This window comes from Conger conger, chromosome 1 (assembly GCF_963514075.1).
Source record: "Conger conger chromosome 1, fConCon1.1, whole genome shotgun sequence".
Taxonomy (NCBI): Eukaryota; Metazoa; Chordata; class Actinopteri; order Anguilliformes; family Congridae; genus Conger; species Conger conger.
The window spans coordinates 84,744,524-84,763,579 of record NC_083760.1 but is presented as its reverse complement, the minus strand read 5'-3'; the positions used below and the strand labels follow the sequence as shown (position 1 = coordinate 84,763,579).

The window sequence follows — 19,056 nt, the reverse complement described above, 5'->3', positions numbered from 1 at the left end:
AACACCCAGCAGAACAGCACCAGCAGAGATTGGTGGATGCTCTCTGGCTGCTTCGGTCTTTATACCTTTAATTCTCCTGGAGCAGAGGGAGGGCGGCTACAGACCACTCCTGTGTGGTGTGATGATGTGTGTGTGCTGCTTTGCTGAGGGCAGCCTGAATGTAGAACATGTCTCTGTGATTATAATGGAAGTGGGGTGGGGTGTGTGTGCTGTATGTTGGCAGTGAGGGTGTGTGTTTTTTTTCAGGAAAAAGAGACACAGCCAGGGTTCTCAAATGAAGGACAATGAAGGGCTCATTCTGATGGCTGGGGTGAGTCTGAGCCCAGCGTCATGCACGCACAAACAAACACACACACTCAAACTCACATAGAACACACACACGGACACGTGCTTGAAGAAAAGCACACACACACTCAAACTCACATAGAACACACACACGGACACGTTCTTGCAGAAAAGCACGCACACACTTCTACCAGTGAACTTTTATGTCTGAAACCATATGCAATACAGCCTTAATGGACATTGAGATGAGGGTTCTAAAAGTACGAGAATCATTCTCAAAACTTTAGATAATAAGGCAGCAGGTCCTGCTGGATAAGAATATGAATTTGAATATAAATGAACAGGTAGAGCTGATACTGTAAAAAGCACTGACACATTTTTTATTTTTTTACTTTTTTTGTTTTTACTTTTTGTTTTTACTTTTTGTAATGTAGAAGAAGTATAACTAACAAATATCATGCTCTGCTCTGGGAAAGCTTTGCCTAACAAATCTCTTGCACTGCCTTGGGGAAGCTACAGCATGCTTACATATGCTTATGCTTATGTTTATACATGCTGTATATTCCAAAAAGCAACATTTCATGTGATAAAATGTGACATGAGTACAGCTGTAATATACAGTATGTAAAGTTCTGCAGTGTTACTTATTTAATGTTTATTTGTTTGGCACCTTGTTAATACTTGCTCTGGATAAGAGCGTCTGCCAAATGCCAATAATACTGTGCCCTAACCTGCCTCTCAGGGGAGGGAGAATAAAGTTTGTTCTTCTCAGAATCCAGGCACGGGGAAACTATTGGCACAGTCACTACGGCCATGTCTGTGGTTCTGAAGAGCTCTGACAGACATTGCGGTTTGAGAATGTTCCCCACAGTGCTCCCCTCAAAACATGTTACTGCCCTGAGTGAAAGAGGAAGTGGAAGTGTCTGAGAGGGAGAGAGGAGGGGAGGAGGTTTAAGACCAAATACCAGACCAGCATAGAGAAAGGAACTAATACTGAGATGTAGTCTCTCTATCCTAGCATAGTCATGTTCCGCCTATTATTTAATGATCACATTAATGCTATAATGATATATAACATAATAACACATTTACATAATAACATAATTATTACAAAATTATTTTACACCATGCAAAACATACAATACAACAAAAGGAATGCAAATGGAAAATGGAATATGTACACTCACCGAGCACTTTATTATTTAATTTATTACACCTACTTATTCATGTGATTATCTAATCAGCCAATTGTATGGCAGCAGTGCAGTGCATGCAATTATGTAGATAGGGGTCAGCAGCTTCAGTTAATGTTCACATCAACCAACAGAATGGGGAAGAAATGTGATCTAAGTGACTTTGACAGGGGAAAGATTGTTGATGGCAGGGTGGATTCTGTATCTCAGAAACTGCTGTTCTCCTGGGATTTTCACACATGCACGCAAAGTTTGCAAAGAATGGTGTAAAACAAAAAACCAATGCATCATAACTCTAAGTGGATAGGCTACAGCAGGAGAAGTCAAAAAAATAAGTCTAATAAAGACCTAATAAAGTGCTCACTGAGTGGACATGGATGAATGAAGAGCTTAAAATGATTTTATTGACTCGTGAAAATGGCTGAATTCATCAGTGTGAATGATATTGAAGATATTGAAAGTCCTCCTGCTCATAGCTTTATAATGGTTTTGTTTGTACATTCATGATGAATGTTAGAACGTTGTAATAAATGGTCAGGCAGTGAGTGAAAAAGAAAAGCTATATTTCTTCATGGTGGTATCATTTCCTTCCTCATGACAGATGAGTTAAAGTTTCCACGCTCTCCTCTGAACCGCAGGCCTGACTACCCAGAACAGTGAAGTCAAAGAGTGAAATGTTAACTCTTTGGACGCTGGTAAATTTGTAAACAGACATGATAACTGATATTAGTGAACATTCGGCAACATATTCAACCTTTTTTTGTGTTCGCCACGAATGTTAGCGAATGTTAGCAAATTTTAATGAAAAGGTAGTGTGTTGTGAACAGAAATGGCTGCTGATGGGGAAAACACAGGGTGTTATAATGCACTTTAATGAATGTAATACTTGTTCTTGCATTTAAAAATACATCACAGGAAAGCAACGAATCAGCTAGCTGGCATTGTAATTCGCATCCATTTGTATTAACAAGGCGTTGGTGGCGAACTAAACGGTATGTTCATTGTAAATCGTTCAACGGTAACTGTTTCCTGCAAACACAGTTCACCACAAATGTTTGCTGTCTTGAACGCATGTCAGATGCCTGCAAAATCTTCCAGAAAATGCCTTATTAACAGAAGCGTATCTGAATGCTTTTGTTGTGTATTTTGTTTGAAAACAGATATTTCTTTAATGTTGTCAGCAGGAATTTCAAAATACACTGATTGGTTTTCTCAGTTGAAGATTTTTAAATCTATTCAAATGGACATTTCGCAAATTTGCACCTTTCTTTCTCTTTTGACCTCTTGTCATCAGATGGCCACTCAAGATGAGGAATCGGCCAACGCCAACAAGACCACGCTGTCAGACCCGGGGGCCGTGGGAAAGGGGAACGGGACCTCCCTACACTACGCCACCGTGGATTTCTCCAAACTCCGCAGCACGGGTGGCAATCAAGGAACAGGTGTTATCCGGGGCACTTCCCAACGGACTTCCGACTACGCCGTGATCCGGCACAGATCCAGAGAAGAAGGTGAGGAGGTGCAGGGGGAGGTGGAGGTGGAGAAGGAGGGACCGGCTGAGCTGGGAGCAGAGAGGGAGACAGCCGAGGTGAGGGGCGGGCAGGAGGGGGAGCCGGAGGGGGAGTGTTCGCCGAATGTGAACCAGCAGCCCTCCATCAACCCTGACCCCGTGGAGGAGGCCACCTACGGGAACATCTGTCGCTCCAGGCCCACTAAGAGGGCACAGCAGGGGCAGCAGGAGACACGCAGGAACCCTGCTCCAGAGGAGGAGGAGCAGAGAGAGGAGGGGCAGGAGGACATGTACGTGGATCTCATGAGCCCCCTGACGGAGGGAGGTGGAAAGGGAGTGGAGGAGAGTGAGTACGCCGAGGTCAGGAAGCTCCAGTGACACGCCACGGAGATACTACGACCCATTGCGATGCAGAATATTTACTTCACAGCGGGCTGCAAATGTGTTATATTTCAGTATGTTACATTACTTGCCTATGAAAAAGCTACTGTGCTTTGTTACAGTTTTTGGCAGTGTGATAAATTTTAAGGTCCCTTTAAGTCATGATTATATTAGCAGAGAAGTGACAGCTTTGGCAGTTTTTTTTATTTACATTGCATCACATTAATTCACCAGTTTTAAGTGTGTGGTCCTTCACAACATGCTGTGTACATCCAGATATGTAACATCAAGTTCACATTAGTGTTATGTGACATTGTATATGCTACCATGCAGACATGACTGTTTCCCACGTCCATGTGCAAGCCAATGTGTGAAGAGTCACATTATGGCCCATGACTTAGCCATGTTACTTTGCTGTGTGTTACATTACAAAATATGACATTATCATTGTTTTACCACATAGGTTTTTAGCAATAATTGTACAGGTTGTGAACCAGAGGTCTGTGGTGGACCCCACAACACATTCTCTCATTTCCTGTTTTCATTAATATATATATATCTATATTTAATCTCTGTAAATATATCTTTTAGTGGTTTTCAGAATACATGTCATTGCACTTATTCTAATCTTAATGTGTGTTTTATTATCTCATTAAGAATGTTTGCTACTCCCGTTTGCCCTCCCAAATCCCTTCTCCTTTGCTACTGAGAGTTCTTATTCAGTCATAGACTGGCCATAAGGGCTTTTCAAATGTTGATTTGACATTCTGGGCTTACATGCTAACCACATAGCTCTGAAACAGATATATTGACCATCTGGGCACCAAGTGTTGCGTCAAGTTGTAGAAGTGTGCTGTGGACCAACTGGAATATAAGCATTTGTAATTTAATTGGTGAGAAGAGGGCAAGTTACGCATCCTGCTCTGGCGCCCCTTTACCTACAGTGTCTGCTCTTTTGTTTGTTTTTGTTTTGAATATTATCATAAAAACCCTTTTCCTGAAATAGCTTTGTGAGTGAGTTTGTTGTGGATTCATAATGTTTGCCACGGTAGCACAATACTGTGCTGTACTGTAGCCTACAATGTGAATGTGGGATTAGTCTTTAGGTCTTTTCTTATAGGCATACAATACGTCTCATACTAGCGTACAAAAACGTAACTTTTGGGAAGTTAAGCCAATGTGTATGCAGTAGCAAGGTTAATATTGGTACTAAATTATTTTTAAAGGCAAGCTGAAATGGATGTTAGAGCAGCAGTAGCTTCCGCATTATATGGGGGAACTCACAAACCCTGACACTGGTACATTTTGACAAAACTGACAGGATCCACTGTCAAACCCTGAACAGTAACACAGTAGATTGGAAGTAGGACATAGGCCCCCCAGTACCCACTCCACTGGTGTGTGGTTTATGTGTGCCCCATGGGCATGTTAATGGTAAATGGTTTATCCAAAGCGCTGTACAATTGATGCTTCTCATTCACCATACTCACATACCAATGGCAATTGGCTGCCATGCAAGGCACCAACCAGCTTGTCAGGAGCATTTGGGGGTTTGCTCAGGGACACTTCGACACACCCAGGGCAGAATCGAACCGGCAACCCTCCGACTGCCAGACGACTGCTCTTACTGCCTGAGCCGTATGTGTGTCTGTCCATGGACAAGCAGTGGACCATTGGCCTCCTACTGTAAGGCTATATGAATGTCTTGGCCAGGCAAGCACATTGTACATTTTGGCCATGAAAAATTGGTTGCATTTGCCTCATGTTTGATTAGGTCATTGACCTGCTGCAACTGCTGCACGGATAAGCACTGTCCAATGGCTTTTGAAGCATTTGGCTGGATCTGAAAGATAAGATATTTAAGTACGTACATTCATCCTGCTTCCGTTGTCTGCAGCCACATCCTCTCTAAAGACACTCATACCAAAGCCATAACACTGCCACCACAATGCATCACAGATGAGGCCATGTTGTGTTAACTGCAGGCCTCTCTAGCCTCGGCTATAGTCAGTGTTCATAATCGCACAATTAGAATGAGAAAAATTATAACTCAAGAAAATAAATTAGTCTGGGCAAAAATTTGACTCACAGGAGAGTAGCAAGGTGGAAACCACTGCTAGCCAGAAAGATCAGAAAGACCAATGTTCATCTCACAATTGCAAAAGACCTATCATTGTGAAGCTTATTTTTCACATCCCGTGCTGTTCCCTTTTTGGCGTTTTCTGTTTCATGTCATGCACTTCTATGTTTTGTCTGAACTCCCGCTCCGTAGCTCTCTCACTCCATTCCCTCATGCCCGTTCTCACACCTGTTTGTCATTTCAATCTCTCTCTCTGTTTTTTTACCTGTATGTCCGCACCATTACTTTACTAGATTGTTATGTGTCTTCTGCACTATCTGCTCTGAGCCTCAACCTGTTTCTGATTCCTGAACTTCGATTTGGTATCCTAACCTCGCTGGATTGCTTCTCTTCACTTTTTCCCTGTGACCACAACCACAGCATTGCCTGTCTTCACTGTGATTGTTTGCTGGTGATGGAACTCTGCTCGTCTGGACTCCGAAATAAAACAACTGTTCTGCCTACTTCCTGGTTGCACTCGGTTTCTCCGTTCTCCGCACTGGCCTGACCGTTATTGACTTGCTCTGAAGGTTTTAGTTTTGTTTCGTTTTTAGTTAATTTACTGTCTAAGTACTAGAACCTCATATTCTTTGTATTGGTTTTGTTGGGAATCAAGTGGAGATATAAATATTTCTGTTATTTTTTATTGAAGAGGCATTCATTGTTCTTCAGTATTATTGGAGGTATTTGTTCATTATTCTTCTGTAGAGGTTTGAGCATCAATACTACACCACAACTCTTTCATAGATAGGAGATAATTCTGCTTATGGCCACATGTTTTATATGACTATTAGGCAAAAAATATTCACATCATCACTTCCCAAGTGTTGGGACGGGCAGTTCTTCTTTTGTGTGAGTTTGTACTTTGCAGGCTGAGGCTCAGTGTGCAGGGGAGAAAGACTGAATATTGACAAAATTAAGATTGCCCTCCCCTCAATTCCCAAATCCTTGTTTTGTTTGAAAAATGTGACATCTCATTTAATTTGCCAAGCAGCTTAATGTTTTATTGTAAAACATAAAAAAAGCAAGACAAAGTGTAATGGCAGGAATCTAATGGGTGTCAACCCCAGGAAGAGGATGCAGTGCTGATCTCTGTACTAAATTAGCACAGCGGTTAGGCCACTTGGGTAGATGAGCCTGTTCTCTCATCAGCACATAAATATAGTACGCTTGCTGCCAAGACTGTACTACAAAAATTGCATTTGGCATACAATCAAATAAAAGAATGCATCTGTGCGTTAGGTGGCACGGATGGTGCAGTGGGTAGCACTGCTGCCTCACAGCAAGGAGGTCCTGGGTTCGAATCGCCATCGGCCGGGGCCTCTCTGTGCGGAGTTTGCATGTTCTCCCCGTGTCTGCGTGGGTTTCCTCCCACAGTCCAAAGACATGCAGGTTAGGCTGATTGGAGAGTCTGAATTGCCCATAGGTATGAGTGTGTGAGTGAATGGTGTGTGTGCCCTGCGATGGACTGGCGACCTGTCCAGGGTGTATTCCTGCCTTTCGTCCAATGTATGCTGGGATAGGCTCCAGCCCCCCTGCGACCCTGTTCAGGATAAGCGGGTTAAGGTAATGGATGGATGGATGGATAGAAATTGTAATGACAATCATCAGAACCAATTAAATTAACAAACAATGCAGGCATACTTCTATTTGTCCAATCAGCCCCATGCTGCCGGTTTATAACAGGGCTGAATAGGAGGTTCCCACAAACCATCTGCCTATTGGAGCATTTGATGAGTGTGTTTCACATCTCCAGAGGTGTGGGCGAAGATATAGAATGCAGACATGCAGATGTAGGAATATCCTAAATTAATTAATGATTCATTAATTAATTACAATTAATGTTACTCATTAATGTTTGAAACAATCAGTCATACTTACACTGTCGGGTGATTGCATTTCAAAATGTCCACATGCTGAATCTGATGTATTTATGATATTTATACTATTTAACAAAAACACTCTTTCACTGTTGCATTTCTGTAACGTAAAGTGCCATGATGTTTTTCAAAATATTTGAGGAATGAGTGAGGAGCAAACATCAGGACTATTTTAAGGATTGCAAAGCCCACCACTGTATTATAGTCTCATAACAAAACTTAATTGCATGCTGACTATTTAATTCTGTATCCACACAAATTGATTATTATTTTTTAACCAAATCTTGAGAGTAGCGAGCCATCAAGGGTTAATTATTCTCTGACCAGATACAGCGAGGCTATTTATGCTTTCGGTAAAATATTTAAACAATGAAAACTACCCCGTTTAAACCGAGGCAATAACACATTTTCTCTCCACTCTGATTTTCACATCTCCAGGTTGTCTAGAAGGCTGAAGGTGAGTCTCTCCATCCTTTCCTCCTCTTCCTCTTCTGAAACATACTGACTGCAGCTCAGCCTGATTTCTCCTGGATGTTACATTTGCACCATCTGTGTGACTTTTCCTTTAAAGGGAGGGAGGGACGGTGACACATACGCCAGTCTGCAGCTCGCCAACATCAGCCCTGAATATGACGAGCTGCAGGTGAATAAGTGGGACACTGAGAAACATGCAGCAGGGGGCGCCACTATGCTGAGTAATCATATTTCTGAAAATGAAATGTGAGCAGAATGCCTCAGTATCAGAGATGGGTGCAGTACAGACAGGATTAGATCTGAATTTGTCTTCAATCACTCAGAGGTGAACCTTACACACTCAGCTGAAGGGCTGAAATGCACTGTAGAATCACATTGACTGGATTCAATCAATTTTGTCCTTAATTGTAATGCAGAAGAAAAAAACATATGTGAAAGCATGAATCACCACAGTAAATTTGCTGCACTTATAATTTAAAGAATGGAGGCATAATTGGACATATTTTTAATTTTACACTTTAAGGACTGAGCAGTGTTCATTTAGCAATGAAAGAGTTTTTTTTCTTCCACATTTTACTCTCAATATGAACAGAAGCCCTGCCCTAAGACTGCCAATTTATGCACGAAGGTGTTGCTTTAAATAATTGTGTGCGTGTGTGCATGTACATGTGCATGTGTCTGTGTTTGTGTGTCTGTATGTGTGCATGGCTGTATCTGTGTGTGGTCATGTGTACATGTGTGTGTTTTTGTGTGCATGGCTGTGTCTGTGTGTTTGTGTGTGTACATGTGTGTGTCTGTGTGTGTGTGTGTATGTGTGTGTGTTTGTGTATGTGCATGTCTGTGTGTGTGTGTGCATGTGTGTGCATGTTTGTGTGTATGTGTGTGTGTGTGCATGTCTGTGTGCATGTCTGTGAGTGTGTCTGTGTGTGCATGTCTGCGTGTGTATGTGTGTGTGTGCCGAAGCCCATGACTACCCCACCGTGAAAGTCTCCATTTTATCCCAGTACGGCCACAGCCTTCCAGCCCAGGCACAGCGGTTCCACCAGTGGACAGCTCTGTCACATTTTTCCCCCCAGCATCCCCAGCATGTCTCCTTCAATTTCCCTCCGCTTTCCGTTGCCTGTTATCTTTTCATTCATTCGTTTCTCCTGTCTCTGATTATCTCTGGAAATTCTGTGCGTTCGCTACTGGTTCCATTGCTCTGAAGCCTGACAGTTTCTAGTTTTTGAATATTTGGACAGTGGCACAGTTGTTCTCATCAGCGTCTGTACTCAGACTGTCATATTGGGTAATCTGTGTTGGAATTACAGTTTTCATACAGGATACCTTAAGTTATTGTACAAATTAAGAATTTTAAAGTCATCATATTTAGTACTTGGTGAGAAAAGCTTTGCATTCCATGAATGGTGGAAACTGCACCCCATGACGAGATGCTGAGTATGTTCCCTGCTGAGGCTCTGGCCTTTACTGCAGCCACCTTCAGCTTTTATTTCAGGGGCGTTTTGCCTTGACTTCACAATGAGAGGCTGTTCACTTGGATCCAGGTCATGCTACAACATTCCACAGATCTCCATGGTTGCTTTAGCACTATGTGCGGGGTCACGACCTTGGTCTCATAAAAGTTCTGCTGGAGGATGTAGCGCTGTCCAATGGACATTCTTGATCTGTCGTACAGCTGAAAGGGGGTTTTCTTCACAATTATAAGTAGTCTTTGGTCAACAACATTAAATGAAATGACTCCAGAGGAAAATGTCATACCTATAATTAACTCTTATACTTTTAGTTAGCTTTTTGGTGCATCAGCTAATGCTGCAGGAAGATCATTACATCATACAGCTGGCTAGGAAACAAGCAAGCGGCCATTTGTTCAGTTGCTGTTAGTCCCCCATGAGACCATGGTGTTATGCATGTAAATACCTGCACTTTAAGTTTGGCAGCCTGTACTTTAACCTCATATTCATTGTTTTGTTTAAAATACAGCTTGCTGGAGCACAGAACCAAAAAATTAAAAATACATCACTCTCCAAATACTTATGGACTACACTGTAAACACACAAATACTTCGGCCAATCTGTGGCAATACGTTTTCAAAACTGCATGATTTAAAAAAAAACATTCAAACATTCAACATTGCCCAACATTGGGTGTTTTTGGAGGTTCATGTTATTATGACAAAGGAAAAATTTCAGCAGCTGTGTCGTAGATGGGAGGAAATGTTGCATATGGCCACATCTTTATTAAGAATATTCCAATAATATTCACATCATCACTTCCCCAGCATGCTTCAGGAAATGCCACACATTAGCAGTTCCTCTTTTGTGTGAGTTTATTCTGGTGCTCTGCAGGCTGAGGGTCAGTGAGACTGGATATTCTTCTGTTCTACAGTAAGCATATTTCCACTGGAGAGAGACTGGATGTTCTTCTGTTCTACAGTAAGTATATTTCCACTGGAGAGAGATTGGATGTTCTTCTGTTCTACAGTAAGTATATTTCTACTGGAGAGAGACTGGATGTTCTTCTGATCTACAGTAAGTATATTTCCAATGGAGAGAGACTGGATATTCTTCTGTTCTACAGTAAGTATATTACCACTGGAGAGAGACTGGATATTTTTCTGTTCTACACATTAGTACACTTCCACCTGAGTAACGCTTGACTCAGTTAAACTACAGATTATCTTCAAGCAGCCACTTTCATGAACATTTAATGAAACAGAACTGTAGTGAAGCTCATTCATCCTCCCAATAAAGGAAGTGTAGTGTTTATCATTTATTCTCAGGACAGATTGTGCTTGTGAATGATTTTGTTTTGTATGAATATGTATAATGTTTGAGTACCTATTAAAATATATATTTTTGAATGCTAACTGATACAAGCAGTATAATGTGAATTTAAGAATGAATGCGTATTCCAGGCTGTCCTTGGTAATATTGTTTTAATAACAATCTCCATTTTAATCTTTACATTTCACTGAAAATTGGCAATAATATGCATATTTGCCTTTTTTCCGTTTTGTAGTGTGTGCTTTCATGTTATCTTGAAGTGATGGGAATAGCAGTAGTAGTAGGGCTAGTAGTAAAATGAATCAAACTTGCCATCACTTTATTTATTCAACTCTTCTGAATTTGTAGTGAAAGAGCTTTTCAAAAGAAAAATGCAAAGACACCAGTGAGCCCCATGCTGCCGGTTGATAACAGGACTGAATAGGAGGTTCCCATAAACCATCTGCCTATTGGAGCATTTGATGAGTGTGTTTCACCTCTCCAGATCAGCTCCACCCAGTGCCTCTGCTCCTCACTAATACTGAGACATGATTGGAGCAGAGAGACTCATCCTCATTGGTTGCCTGCTGCAAGGTAGGGCTTGGTGTGGGCAGGGTTATGGAATGTTCATTGTTACATTTTATGGTGATTTGACCAAATACTAATATGAATTTCATTATGCAAAGTTGAAGAGATATGAAGAAATATTGCCAAGAGTCAGTGTTGATCATCCATTTTCTGAAACGCATGTGTGATTATAATATTTCAAAATATTAATGTGCTTATTTATTGTATTCATGTAATACACACAATAAAGTGTGATTTCTGTGTGCTGTAGGATCACTAGTGTAATATTGTGACAGAGCTGTGTTGTCTATGCTGTAGGATCACTAGTGTAATATTGTGACAGAGCTGTGTTGTCTATGCTGTAGGATCACTAGTGTAATATTGTGCCAGAGCTGTGTTGTGTGTGTGCTGTAGGATCACTCGTGTAATATTGTGACAGAGCTGTGTTGTCTATGCTGTAGGATCACTAGTGTAATATTGTGACAGAGCTGTGTTGTGTGTGTGCTGTAGGATCACTAGTGGAATATTGTGACAGAGCTGTGTTGTGTGTGTGCTGTAGGATGAGTAGTGTAATATTGTGACAGGGCTGTGTTGTGTGTGTGCTGTAGGATCACTAGTGTAATATTGTGACAGAGCTGTGTTGTGTGTGTGCTGTAGGATCACTCGTGCAATATTGTGACAGAGCTGTGTTGTCTGTGCTGTAGGATCACTAGTGTAATATTGTGACAGAGCTGTGTTGTGTGTGTGCTGTAGGATCACTCGTGTAATATTGTGACAGAGCTGTGTTGTCTGTGCTGTAGGATCACTCGTGTAATATTGTGACAGAGCTGTGTTGTCTGTGCCGTAGGATCACTAGTGTAATATTGTGACAGAGCTGTGTTGTGTGTGTGCTGTAGGATCACTAGTGTAATATTGTGACAGAGATGTGTTGTGTGTGTGCTGTAGGATCACTAGTGTAATATTGTGACAGAGCTGTGTTGTGTGTTGTAGGAGCCCTGGGTGGAGAGTGGGCAGTGTGGATGCCTCAGAGTATAGAAGCTCTGAGTGGATCCTGTGTGCTGATTCCCTGCAGATTTGAAATGCCGGAATATCACTCTTACTATGGGTCTACCTATGATAACTTGCTGAGACGCTATCCAGACTCCGTTAAAGGACTATGGCGTAAAGATAGAAGAACAGTGTTTGATTCCAGAAGCCAATCTGAATCTCATCTGAAAGGAAGGATGACTGGAAACCTTTTGCAGAAGAGGTGCACTACAGTTCTGGAGAACCTTCCTAAGTATTATAGTGATCAATATTACTTCAGATTAGAAACCTATTATTTCCAATTGAATTTTCATCCAGCTGTTCAAATTAATATCAAAGGTAGGACACTTTCTGGTCGATGTCAAATTTCTGTGTAAATTTTTGTTTTTGTGTCATAACTGCAATATTAGGGACAGCAGGGCCTGTTGTGTGTAGCATAACCATAGATCTGTATCAGACAGCTCAACTTCAAAATGTAATATAAATGTCTTATATATCAATCACATTGTTTTGTAGAAAGTATATACGGTTGCTCTGAAATGCAAAACAAAAAAACCAAAACTTTGCTCCAAAGATTTGCACTCCAGTTTTTTCTTTTTTTCGTCTTGTGCACTTTAGGGTTGCACGTTTTTATTTTTGTACGTGGTATCTGCTCCTCAGGGCCGAAAGTGTTTGTGTTTTTTCACAACAGAGCCACCATAGGTTTGATCTCAGATCAGAAAACATCTGACAACTTTTGCTGCTACCTGTTTATTTCTTGAAAAAATTGTACGTCATTTTGGAATTTTTATTTATTTATAATTTTGTGCTCTGAGTGCTGTGTGACTCCCCAATCCTGAGACAGACAGTAACCCATCCTCATGTCTCCATGTCTCCTAGACTCTCCACCCAAACCCAAGTTAATCCCAGAGAAGGTGGAGGTGATGGAGGGGACCTCTGTGAGTTTGAGCTGCTCTGCTGCAGCCCCCTGTCCCAAACTCCCCCCAAATCTGACATGGACCCCCAAGCTGAGTGACAGTGTGGATCAACTGCAAGAGAATGAGGATAAAACCAAATCTGTGTCTTCTGTTCTGACCTTCACTGCTTCCCATATCCACCATGGGCAGAATATCACCTGCAGGGCACTTTACACACTGCAACAAGGAGGCAATCAGACGTCTGAGGCCAGTCTGATTCTCACAGTGCTATGTAAGATTTGAAAGTATTATTCTTAGTCAAGGTATATTCAGTCATAATAATAACATATTTGTGTTGTTGAACTTTCCCATAGTCAGTATGCTGTTCAATTTAATGGCGTAACTACATAATGGCAATCAGTACAATGATTTGAATAGGAATCATGAACAAGCCATTGTAAATTATGTGATGTAGCACCATTCTTTAAAGTAGGCCACCTTTGCATACCATCAAATACTCAGTAGTCACAAGCCAAGAAAAAAAAACACCATATTTCGATATGTCCTAGATCCTCCTAAGAAGACCTCAGTGTCAGTCAGTCCCTCTGGTTCAGTGTTAGAGGGCAGCTCAGTGACTCTGACCTGCAGCAGTAAAGCCAGCCCACCAGTGCAGAACTACACCTGGTACAGAGTGAATGGGACAGAGATGAACACTGTAGGAACTGGACAGAATCTCACCTTCAATGTGACTGAGTCCAGTGGCAGTGAACAGTACTACTGTGAAGCACAGAATGAACATGGCAAGGAGAACTCAACAACTGTGCAGCTTGAAGTTTATTGTAAGCTTAGTTTTTTTCTTTTTTTCTTATTTATTAATTGTTCTTGTTCATGAACCCCATTTAATTACTATCAATTACTCATATTATCAAAGAAACATACACTTGCCAAGCACTTTATTTGGTACATTTTTACTTTATTATACTTACTTATTCATGTGCTTATCTAATCTGGGGAAAAATGTAATCTGAATGATTTTGACCGTGGAATGATTGTTTGTGGCAGATAGGGTGGTTTGACTATCTCAGAAACTGCTGATCTCCCCAGAATTTCAAACAACACACACTAGTCTTTAGAGTTTGCAATGAATGGGCAAAAAAAAAAATCCAGTGAGCAGCAGTTCTCAAGACAGAAATGTCTTGTGAATGAGAAACGTCAGAGTAAAATGGCGAGACTGGTCAAAGCTGACAGGAAGGTGACAGTAACGCAAATAACTACACATTACAAAAGTGGTATGCAGAAGAGCATCTCTGAAAACACAACATATCAAAACTTGAAGTGGATAGGCTACGACAGTCAAAGTCTAATAAATACCTAATAAAGTGCTCACCGAGTGTATACTGTGCGTGTACCATGTAGATGTGCCAGAAAATTTGATCTAGCATATTTTAATGAACATGGATTAGGAGTTAATCACAAATGTCACAGCAACAAATATAAATGCAGTGCTTTATTACCATTAGACCTCAAGGACCAATTGTTTCTCAGTGGAGACAAAACATCGAGAAAAGTGTAGGAAAATTATTTATTGATGTCCATGATCATTTACTGTATGATAAATGCCTGGGTAGCAGTATTTTATAGTGATTACTGAACAGGCTTTTTAAACTAAAGGTTGCAGGTTTGATTTCCAGGTGGGACACTGTGTGGAACTCTTCAGTGTGTATCCAGCTGCATAAATTAGTAACAAACCCGGTTGAAAGGCCAACCTCCTCATAAAACTCTAAATCCGGAGACCCCATTTTGTGGCTGCATGCATCTAGTGGTGTAAATTTGGTGTATTTCTACACCCAATGTTATTTTGATTGTCAGAAAAGAAATATGAAAAAACATGCATGGTTGCCTTTGTGCATTGTTCATTAAAAGGTTAATTTTGGTGTCAGGTCTCTATGGGGTGCCAAATGTCAGTGGTGTAAGCAGTATTTCAGCAAAATATCTTCACATTTCACAAAATAGTCTAAATTCTTCCCACATGTACGATCTTTGAAATGACAGGTGTAACTGTCAAATGTGTTATCCCAAAATGATATGTATAAGCTGAATATTAAATTATTTTTTTTATTTTTTTTTATTTAACAAATGTATAACCATTTATCTAAATGTATAAAACATTTAGTTAAATATTTAACAAAATGTATACAACATTTAGCTAAATGTTTATGAAGTTTCACGTATTCATAAATGAATTGACTTTACAAATGAACTTTTGAAACTTTACTAGTATGTACAAAATGTTTCATACATGGCGGCACGGATGGTGCAGTGGGTAGCACTGCCGCCTCACAGCAAGGAGGTCCTGGGTTTGAATCCCTGTCGGCCGGGGCCTCTCTGTGCGGAGTTTGCGTGTTCTCCCCGTGTCTGTGTGGGTTTCCTCTGGGTACTCCGGTTTCCTCCCACAGTCCAAAGACATGCAGGTTAGGCTGATTGGAGAGTCTAAATTGCCCATAGGTATGAGTGTGTGAGTGAATGGTGTGTGTGCCCTGCGATGGACTGGCGACCTGTCCAGGGTGTACTCCTGCCTTTCGCCCAATGTATGCTGGGATAGGCTCCAGCCCCCCTGCGACCCTGTTCAGAATAAGCGGGTTAAGATAATGGATGGATGGATGGATGTTTCATACATTTAACTAAATATTTAACTAAATGTTTCATGCATTTAGCTCAATAATAAAAACTACAGAATAATTCAATTTAGCTTATATATACGTATAATTTTGCAATAGCACATTTAACATTTATACCTGTCATGTAGGACAAATTTTATATTTTCTCCATATGAGAAGAAAAGGGATATTTTGCTTAAATGTGGGGGGGAATGCACAGAAAAATAATAATGTTTAATATCACATTTGGCACCCAATAGGTCTCAAATAACTAACACATGCTTGTATTTTGTTTTAATGGTTTGCCTTTTAAAATACTTTTTTTTTCTTCCAGTTCCTCCTAAGAACACCTCAGTGTCTGTCAGTCCCTCTGGTTCAGTGTTAGAGGGCAGCTCAGTGACTCTGACCTGCAGCAGTAAAGCCAGCCCACCAGTGCAGAACTACACCTGGTACAGAGTGAATGGGCCAGAGATGAACACTGTAGGAACTGGACAGAATCTCACCTTCAATGTGACTGAGTCCAGTGGCAGTGAACAGTACTACTGTGAAGCACAGAATGAACATGGCAAGGAGAACTCAACAACTGTACTGCTGAATGTGATATGTAGGTTCAGTGTTTGATAGTTATATCATATTCATTTTATACAGTATAGAACTGTGTTGTTACTAACTGTGGCACCCTGTGTTCAGACATGCCTCAGATCTCTGGCTCTGGGAGCTGCAGCAGAACTGCAGCAGAGATCAGCTGCTCCTGTGAGAGCCGTGGGAATCCCTCTCCCAGCATGGAGTGGCATGTGTCTGGACTGCGGGTCACTAACTCTACTGACAGTGTCATCAGGGAGGAGCAGCTGGGGAACACAGGCCTGAGGAGCTCCCTCACCATGCGCCACTCACAGGGAGACACGGCCACTCTCCTCTGCCTCAGTACCAACGCTCTCGGCACCTCCAGGCTCCAGCTCTGTGTCCCGTCTCCACAGCAACAATCAGGTAAATGGACAATTTTATTTTCTTTAAATTTCTTTAAATGATTGCTATTCAAGGTTTGTAAAAGTAGTGTTGATTATGCTGTAACTGTGCTGATATTTCCATGCTCTTCAGACCAATACTCAGGTAAGACAGCAAAATCAAACAGATTACAGTAACTCAGCCTTATGGTTTCCATAATTATTTTAAAAGGTTTTTGGTGGGCACGTGTTTGTTTTCTGACCTACTCAAAATGTCTTTTGATTATTCTTGTTTTTGGAATATAATAAGCTTTTGGAAGTTTCAGAATACTAAACGGTTGTTTTGTCCCATACAATAGCATTCCAGAAATGATGAATAATTAATTCATAAAGGTGTTCCTTTGCGAGTGCATGTTTACAAAATGTGACGCGACGCAGTAAACAGGATATCATGAGCAGATCTTAGCTTTTTATTTTGTATCTAATGTAAAACAACAAGACCTGCAGCCTGTTGCTCCAGTATAACGTTCTGTCGCAAGTTTGATCGCAAGACAAAAAAGTCACATTGTAACTAGTTAGTTTAAAACTAAAGTTATGTCTTTGTTCGATTGCACAATTCGTACATACACTACATCTTAGATAAGTTCACGCGCGTTTAAAAAACAAATCGCCATTCTAACGTCAAACTATTCTATCTTAACGGCTCCTTTCCTAGCTGGTGACTCGTTATGGGCTTTTAGTGTTTTGTTTTTTGACGTGTTTTTCTCTCCAACAAATGACTTGGTATGAAATAAAGTATTTTTTCATTATAACCTCTTATAATTACGGAGATTCGTGTACTCAGAGATAAGGTTGGTTATTTTCTTATCTCCGCTTGCCGAAAAGGAAAGCATGAGTGCACGTCAATTTCGTACAAATTAAAGCTTATACCGCGCTGAATTTCTCATTCTTTCAAATCTATGTCAACGGCTATTTTAGGAATAGCTTTACACCTAGTAGGTGTACATTTTCAGTCGTATCTTAACTCTAGAACTAAATCAGTTGGAGCAACTGGTTTAAATTAAGTTATGGTTAAATTCAGCCCAAAGATTACAGGTTTCTGGTCTTATCACAAAGAGAGAGAGAAAGGCCCGGTGGGTTTGGGGAAAGACTTAATTTCTATTTTAAATTCAGCTACCATATGACGCTAGTCTTCCTAATGCATAAAAATGGCCAGTTAAAAATGTTACATTCCATAAATAATAGAATGTAACATTCCTTAAGGTCTGACCTTATTTACCACGGCAAGTGGACATTTCCGTTTCAAACTGCCGCCAAGTGTACCTGTGAGAAAGTAATCATGATCCTGCAAAAAAAAATAAAAGTGCCATGGAACTGGGCTCGTATGAAATTGCAGAGAACTTAAAGAATAAATATACATTATCAGCCTGTTTGGGGAGAATGAATACCTATATTTCTGTACAAAGTGTGGTACTTGGTATCTAACGCAAATGTGCTTTGTTCAGATTACAGCATTCCCTCACTGCTGATTGGTGCAGCTGCTGGTGCCGGTGCCATGATGTGTATTTGCCTCATAATGCAGCTCGTTCTAAAGTAAGAGAAAGGGGACCTGTAATGTCGATATGAAGGGAAACGCCACTCTAATTCCACGTCACTGTATTATAGTATACTAGTGGATATCCATGTCGCGAAGAATGACAACTGTTGCAACTGGAACTTTTTCAAAAACCCATATGGAGAAAATTATCGTACCAATAAAATCTTGGGGTGCACCCCAACTCTCACTCAGTAAGAGTGTGACAGATATACAGAAAACTAGCAGTTCACTTGTGCTTTGAGGAGGTGGGGTGGCAGCTACACACACCATTTGTTAGGTTTTTATTTGATGATATGTGATACTTTGCTGAAATAAAGTATTGTGAAATGCAATTTCCAATATACAACGCAGGCCTGAATGTACAACTGATCTCCATCGTAACTATAATGAAAATGGGGTGTGTGCTGTTTGTTGGCAGTGACGGTGCATGTTGTTTATAGGAAAAAGAGACACAGCCAGGGTCCTGGAAATCGAATGAAGGACACTGAAGGGCTTATACTGACTGATGGGGTGAGTCTGAGCCCTATGTCACACATACACACACGCACACACACACACACACACACACACACACACACAAACACGCACACACTTTGAGAAATACTCTGCTGTGACTTCTGTCTTCAGAACTTCAGATAAACAAGGCGGCAGATCTTGGTATGTATCTAAAAGTGCTCAATGAGCTAGAGCTGGTCATTACAAACCACTGACAGGTTTTATTTTTAACTGATATTAACGTATCGGAAGGTTATTACAGGTAATTAT

The 19,056-nt window shown here is 40.8% G+C and overlaps 2 protein-coding genes across 4 annotated transcripts in view; both read left to right on the top strand.

The window, feature by feature from the left end:
• The window catches only part of LOC133128375 (myelin-associated glycoprotein-like), a 33,225-nt gene extending 28,853 nt beyond the window's left edge, over positions 1-4,372 (top strand). The window contains exons 9-10 of the mRNA XM_061241845.1: positions 247-310; positions 2,773-4,372. Coding sequence (XP_061097829.1) covers positions 247-310; positions 2,773-3,366 — 658 coding nt within the window. The 3' untranslated portion in view covers positions 3,367-4,372. The remainder of the gene's footprint in view (positions 1-246; positions 311-2,772) is intronic.
• LOC133128392 (B-cell receptor CD22-like) overlaps positions 1-19,056 on the top strand; it is a 34,438-nt gene that overhangs the window by 10,382 nt on the left and 5,000 nt on the right. Inside the window, exons 1-7 of one of the 3 annotated variants that reach the window (XM_061241876.1) lie at positions 12,141-12,458; positions 13,077-13,385; positions 13,663-13,932; positions 16,085-16,354; positions 16,441-16,737; positions 18,200-18,287; positions 18,732-18,801. In XM_061241876.1, coding sequence (XP_061097860.1) covers positions 12,191-12,458; positions 13,077-13,385; positions 13,663-13,932; positions 16,085-16,354; positions 16,441-16,737; positions 18,200-18,287; positions 18,732-18,801 — 1,572 coding nt within the window. In that variant the 5' untranslated portion in view covers positions 12,141-12,190. Of the gene's footprint in view, positions 1-12,140; positions 12,537-13,076; positions 13,386-13,662; positions 13,933-16,084; positions 16,355-16,440; positions 16,738-18,199; positions 18,288-18,731; positions 18,802-19,056 lie in introns of those variants that run through there. The other 2 variants (XM_061241866.1, XM_061241857.1) reach the window with 2 other exon arrangements.